Source organism: Mus pahari, chromosome 2, assembly GCF_900095145.1.
Source record: "Mus pahari chromosome 2, PAHARI_EIJ_v1.1, whole genome shotgun sequence".
Lineage (NCBI taxonomy): Eukaryota > Metazoa > Chordata > Mammalia > Rodentia > Muridae > Mus > Mus pahari.
Window position 1 is genome coordinate 139,279,170 of NC_034591.1, and position 6,523 is coordinate 139,285,692.

General features: G+C 39.1%; 2 protein-coding genes across 2 annotated transcripts in view; one reads left to right on the forward strand and one right to left on the reverse strand.

The window, feature by feature from the left end:
- The window catches only part of LOC110316907 (vomeronasal type-2 receptor 26-like), a 5,999-nt gene extending 4,627 nt beyond the window's left edge, over positions 1 to 1,372 (forward strand). Inside the window, exon 2 of the mRNA XM_021191258.1 lies at positions 569 to 1,372. Within this exon, the coding sequence (XP_021046917.1) occupies positions 569 to 1,372 (804 nt within the window). The remainder of the gene's footprint in view (positions 1 to 568) is intronic.
- A 3,169-nt stretch (positions 1,373 to 4,541) lies between these two features.
- The window catches only part of LOC110316723 (vomeronasal type-2 receptor 26-like), a 29,898-nt gene continuing 27,916 nt past the window's right edge, over positions 4,542 to 6,523 (reverse strand). Inside the window, exon 6 of the mRNA XM_021191177.1 lies at positions 4,542 to 5,434. Within this exon, the coding sequence (XP_021046836.1) occupies positions 4,542 to 5,434 (893 nt within the window). The remainder of the gene's footprint in view (positions 5,435 to 6,523) is intronic.

Genomic DNA, 6,523 nt, shown 5'->3' on the forward strand with positions numbered 1-6,523 from the left:
AGCTCTTTGTATATATTGGATATTAGTCCTCTATCAGATTTAGGATTGGTAAAAATCCTTTCCCAATGTGTTGGTGGCCTTTTTGTCTTGTTGACAGTGTCTTTTGCCTTACAGAATCTTTGCAATTTTGAGGTCCCATTTTTCAATTCTTGATTTTACAGCAAAAGCCATTTACAATTTTAAAGTTTGCATATATTTCGATCATGTCCATCCATCTCTGTCCAGGTCCTCTCCCTCTCTTAACCCTCCCAAACTTCTTCTTCAAAAACAAACTAAAATCATCAAAACACAACAAATTATCCAAAACATAGAAAATAAAATACAAAATCTCGATCTTTGCTCTGGTGCACTGCCAGGGAGAAGGCGGCCTGGAGAAGTGACACAGCTTCTGGGAAAGATCCTGTTTCTGGCTCCAGTAATCCAGGGCCTTTACCACCCCAGGAGGGGTGTTTGCCCAGAGACTGCTCCTGAACTGGTAGGAGGACCATCTTTGCAGCCCGCAGAAGGGACACAGCTGCTGGTCCAGACTCCATTTCTGGCTCCAGACATCCAGCACCTTTCCCACCAGAGGAGAGCTGGAAAGAGAGCTGTTTTGGTCTCCCTGGTAATTAGTTTATCTGCCTTTGCAGCCATGATTTTAGGATTATTTATCCATTATCGGGACACACCAATTGTCAGAGCAAATAACAGAAATCTCAGTTATCTCCTCCTAGTTTCTCTAATGCTCTGGTTCTTTTGCTCATTAATATTCATTGACCAATCTAGCACAGTCACTTGTTTCTTGAGACAAATGATTTTTGGGGTTGTATTTTCTCTTGCTGTGTCTGCTATCTTGGCAAAGACCTTTATTGTAGTTGTGGCCTTCGAAGCCATCAAACCAGGAAGCACCTTACAAATGTGGATGGTGATGAGACTCTCAAACTCTATAGTCTGCTGTGGTTCCATCATTCAAGTGTGCATCTGTGCAGTCTGGCTGGGAACATATCCCCCTTTCCCTGATGTTGACATGCAGTCAGAGTTTGGGCAAATCACCCTCTGTTGTAACGAGGGGTCCACCCTTGCCTTCTATTGTGTTCTGGGGTACTTGGGCTTTCTGGCCAGTCTCAGCTTGCTNATTGCTTTTCTGGTGAGAAGGCTACCTGACAGCTTCAATGAGGCCAAAATAATCACATTCAGCATGCTGGTTTTCTGCACTGTGTGGATTTCTTTCGTACCCACTTACCTGAGCTCCAAAGCCAAAACCATGGTGGCTGTGGAAATTGTTTCAATTCTGGCCTCCAGTGCTGGCTTACTGGGATGTATGTTTCTTCCCAAATGCTATGTGATCCTACTGAGGTCATGTGACCATTCAAGAAATAAGTTCTTTAAATGACTTCCCCCTTAAGACAAAGGAATTTATTGTGATTTGTGTAAAATAAACTATGTTGGAATATTCAAAAGAGGAGTGTGTTGTCAATGCATTCACCAAACAATGGCTTCTGCAATTTAATCACCTGTCTGTCCCTGCAATCCTTGGAGCCAACTAGACACAATGAACTAAGCCATCAAAGTTTAGATCATTGCCAAATAGAAGTGACTTTTGGTGTGTCTACTAGCTGTTTCTTCAAATCATTGGTTTTTTTTTTGTTGTTGTTTTGTTTTTGTTTTTTTTTTTTCATGTTTTAAACAGAAGTTAACAGTACAGGGAAAGATTAAGTTTAAGAATGAGAGTACATCATTTGTGTTGAAACAAATGTAACTGATGTTTAAAAATGTGATCTCTATAGTGAATACAAATTAATTTCAATGTAATCATGAGTTCTCTAACAGTAACTTTATGGTCTCTGTTTCTCCATTCTGAAGGGCCTGACAAAGAAGCCAATATAGAATGCAAGTTTCATAGTCTTGGGAGGGTTTTGTGCTCTTCTGTATGCTCAGGTAGATGAGAGTGTAGGAAGAGTCTCAGAGGAAACACAGACATGTTTACCATAAGAATATCCTACACATTAGTGGATAGAGTCTCCACAGAGAGCAAATATCCTCTATGGGAACTGTTCTTCTCTATTAGAGTTAGGAGTTTCAAATTGTCTTCACATAGTGAAAGCTGACATCATTGATACCCATTGAAATCTATTCCTAAGGAGGGAATGTGAAGGATGGTAAATGTGAACATGGAGAAGTGGTATAAGGCCAGGGATTCAACAGAACATGAAGAATTGTAGTATCATGCATCCTGTTGTTATGTCTCCCTTTTTGTTTCTGATTTTGTTAATTAGGATGCTGTCTGTGTGCCTCAATGTAGTCTCTAAAAGATGTAATCTGTACAAATTACTTAGTCTTTGTCACACTTAACTTTTATCACCTGTGATAATAAAATTATTTTTCATTTTGTTTTAGCTTACCCTGAACTGACAAATAATCAGATTGCAATCTATAATTTTTAGGAGATTCTACAGTTGCACAGTGATATAAAAACAATTCTCCTTTTTCATCCCATTTAGTATTTTCTGGGTTTCCTCAATATCTCAAATATTGTTCTCTTTTCATCCAGGTTTTCCAGTTTTGTTGAGTATAGCCTTTTGTACTAGGATCTGAAGATGTTTTGGATTTCCTCGGGATCTGTTGTTATGTCTCCCTTTTCATTTCTGATTTTGTTAATTAGAATACTGTCCCTGTGTCCTTTAGTTAGTCTGGCTAAGGGTTTCTCTATCTTGTTGATTTTCTCAAAGAACCAGCTCCTGGTTTGGTTGATTCTTTGAATAGTTCTTTTTGCTTCCACTTGGTTGATTTCAGCCCTAAGTTTGATTATTTCCTTCTTTCTACTCCTCTTGGGTGAATTTGCTTCCTTTAGTTCTAGGTGTTCTGTCGGGTTGCTAGTATATGCTCTCTCAGGTAAGATGAAAGGATGGACTATCCAGAGACTACCACATCTGGCGATCCCCATCATCAGCCACCAAACCCAGATACTATTGCACATGCCAGCAAGATTCTGCTGAAGGGACCCTGATATAGCAGCCTCTTGTGAGGCTATGCATGTGCCTGGCAAACACAGAAGTGGATGCTCACAGTCAGCTATTGGATGGAACACAGGGCCCCCAACGGAGGAGCTAGAGAAAGTACCCAAGGAGCTGAAGGGGGCTGCAACCCTGTAGGTTGAACAACAATATGAACTAACCAGTACCCCCGAGCTTGTGTCTCTAGCTGCATATGTAGCAGGAGGTGGCCTAATCGGTCATCATTGGGAAGAGAGGCCCCTTGGTCTTGCAAACTTTATATGACCCATCACAGGGGAATGCCAGGGCCAAGAAGTGGGCATGGGTGGGTAGGGGAGCAGGGGCAGGGGGAGGGTTTAGGGAACTTTCGGGATAGCATTTGAAATGTAAATAAAGAAAGCATCTAATAAAAAAAAAGAAATGTATTAAAAGACTCAGATGCTAAAGTTATTCATAGACGTTATCATATGCTATTTCCCTCAAATACAACATGAAGTAGAATTTAAGAGACTTGAAGCATTGAATAATGCTATTTATTGTTACATCCTGTATTATAGCACATAGAGACCAAGGAAAACAAGATATTTAAGGATGATGCTAGAGAATACTCATGAAAAAGGGAACATTATTCTCCAAACTGAGTTTACCCTTGGCATGATCTGGCAATCAGGTTTAAAGAGAGCTTTTGGATAGATAAAAGCAAATACATGAAATGCTACATGGTGAAGGATGCACAATTACATGATTCTCCATGTCCTGTTGACTTTCTGGCCTTATACTTATTCTCCATGCCCATATCTACCATCATACACCTCCTCTCCCAGAGAGTACATTCCATTGTGTGTAAATGATATCAGCTTTGACAATGTGAAGACAATTTGAAATTTCTAACTCTAATAGAGAAAAGCACTTCCCATGGAGGCTGTTTGCTCTTTCAGGAGATTCTATCCACTGATGTGTTGGATATCCTCAGGGTTAACATGTCTATGCATCCCCTGGGACTCTTCCTAAGCTCTCATCCATGTTGTTACACATGAACATAGAAAAGACCACAAAACCCTCATGAGAGTCTACAACTTACGTCCTATATTGTCTTGATTCTGAGGCCTTCAAAAGGAGGAAGCAGAGACCATGAAATTTCTATTGGAGAACTCATGATTACTTTAAAATTAATTTTTATTGGATATAAAATGTTGCCCTGCATATGAATAACAGAGAGGAAGAATATTTTTAAACATCTGTTACTTTTCTTTCCACACAAGTGATTTACTCTCATTATTACCCTTAATTTTTTTCTAGTCTCATTATTTTATGTTATAAAAATGAAAAAATTGTGATTTAAAGAAACATGTAGTAGGCACTTGAAAATCATCTCTAGGTGGTCACTCTCTAACCTGAGGCTGCTTGGTTCACTGTGACTAGTTGCTTCCAAGGATAGTAGGGACACGTGATTAAATAGCAGTTGCCATTGTTTAGTGAAATGCATTGACTTCATACAACTCTATCGAATATTACTACATGGTTTATTTCACACAAATCACAATAAATTCCATTTTCATAAAGAGGAATTCATCTAAAAAACTTCTTTCTGGAAAGGCCATCTGATTTCAGTAGGATCACATAGCATTTGGGAAGAAATATACAGCCCAGTAAACCAGCGCTGGAGGCCAGAATTGAAAGAATTTCCACAGCCACCATCGTTTTGCCTTTAGAGCTCAAGTAAGTGGGTACAAAAGAAATCCACACACTGCAGAAAACCAGCATGCTGAACGTGATTGTTTTTGCCTCATTGAAGCTGTCAGGTAGCCTTCTAGCCAGAAAAGCAATAAGCAAGCTGAGACTAGCCAGAAAGCCCAAGTACCCCAGAACACAATAGAAGGCAAGGGTGGACCCCTCGTTACACCAGAGGATGATTTGCCCAAACTCTGACTGCATGTCAACATCAGGGAAAGGGGGATGTGTTCCCAGCCAGACTGCACAGATGCACACTTGAATGATGGAACCACAGCAGACTATAGCATTTGAGAGTCGGGTCACCATCCACATTTGTAATATGTTTCCTGGTTTGATGGCTTTGAAGGCCACAACCACAATGAAGGTCTTCGCCAAGACAGCAGAAACAGCAATGGAAAATACAACCCCAAAAATCATTTGTCTCAAAACACATGTGACTGTGGTAGGTTGGCCAATGAATATTAATGAGCAAAAGAAACAGAGCTTTAGAGAAACAAGAAGGAGATAACTGAGATTTCTGTTATTTGCTCTGACAATGGGTGTGTCCCGATAGTGGATAAATAATCCTAAAATCATGGCTGAAAGGGCAGATAAACTAATGGCTAAGGAGACCAAAACAGCTCCCAGAGTATCTTCATGGGACAAAAATACTATAATTTTAGGGAGACATTGATTCCTCTGCTTATTTGGATATTGATCTTCAGGACACTTGATGCATTGATCCATATCTGAAAAGGAGACAGATTGGTTTATTACATTCTACCCGTCATTCCCCAGATGAACATATGGAATATATATGCTATACAGAATAATTGTTGAATTCTAAAGTAAATGTTCCTGGTTATATTCTCTGGACCATAATATTATAAAACAATGGATGAAAAAAGTTATTTTCCATAAGAGAAAAATGAAGATATACTATATCCATCCATAATATATTCAGAATGTAAGTGGATTTGAAAAATATGAATCAGAAATCTAGAAATGATTTTGAGGGAAAATAAGACAATATGAAAATTATACTTCATTACATATGAACGAATGAGAAAGTTTATTCTGAAACTTTTATTATTTTTCTTTTTGTTCTCTTTATTAAACATTTTGACTGGAGTATAACATATATGCATGTCATGTGTTTTGATCAAGTCTACCGCCAGTTTCTTCCCCCTGCAACTCTTCTTTCCCCCTCCTTCAATTTCTTCTCCCAACTTTTCTTCTTTTTGCGGGGGGGGGGCACCAATGTACGCATTTAATTTTTGCTGTATGCATATCACTATAGGGTCATCTATCATAAAATGGGCAGACCATCAGGACCCCATATCTGAAGCAAATAAACAAACAAACAAACATGACTCTTTCCCTCCAGAAGTCATCAACTGTTAATAGCTTCTAGCTGGGAGTAAGAGCTTGTGATCATGTCCCCCCATCCATGCTGTGATTTTTGTCTTACTTTATCTTGTGCATGCCTCTGTGAGTTTATGTGCTGCAGGATCCTGCCATGACTGACAAATTCTGCTTCCCTACAGATATCCTCTCTCTGGCTCTTACTACCTTCCTGCTTCCTCTAATATTATTATTCTTGGTGCCCTTATCCCTGTAAGTTCCTGGTTGTTATCATGGAAGTTTCCAGGAGCCATCTAGGAGAATCTAAGATCTAGCACGTGACCTTCTTATATGGTTTCACCATGGTCTATAAATTCAGAATGGATTTTCCCTTCTAGACCAGACTGAAGGAATTACATAAGAGGAACGATTCCTGCTATTAATGTGCTTTTCCTGCATATATATATATATATATATATATATATATATATATA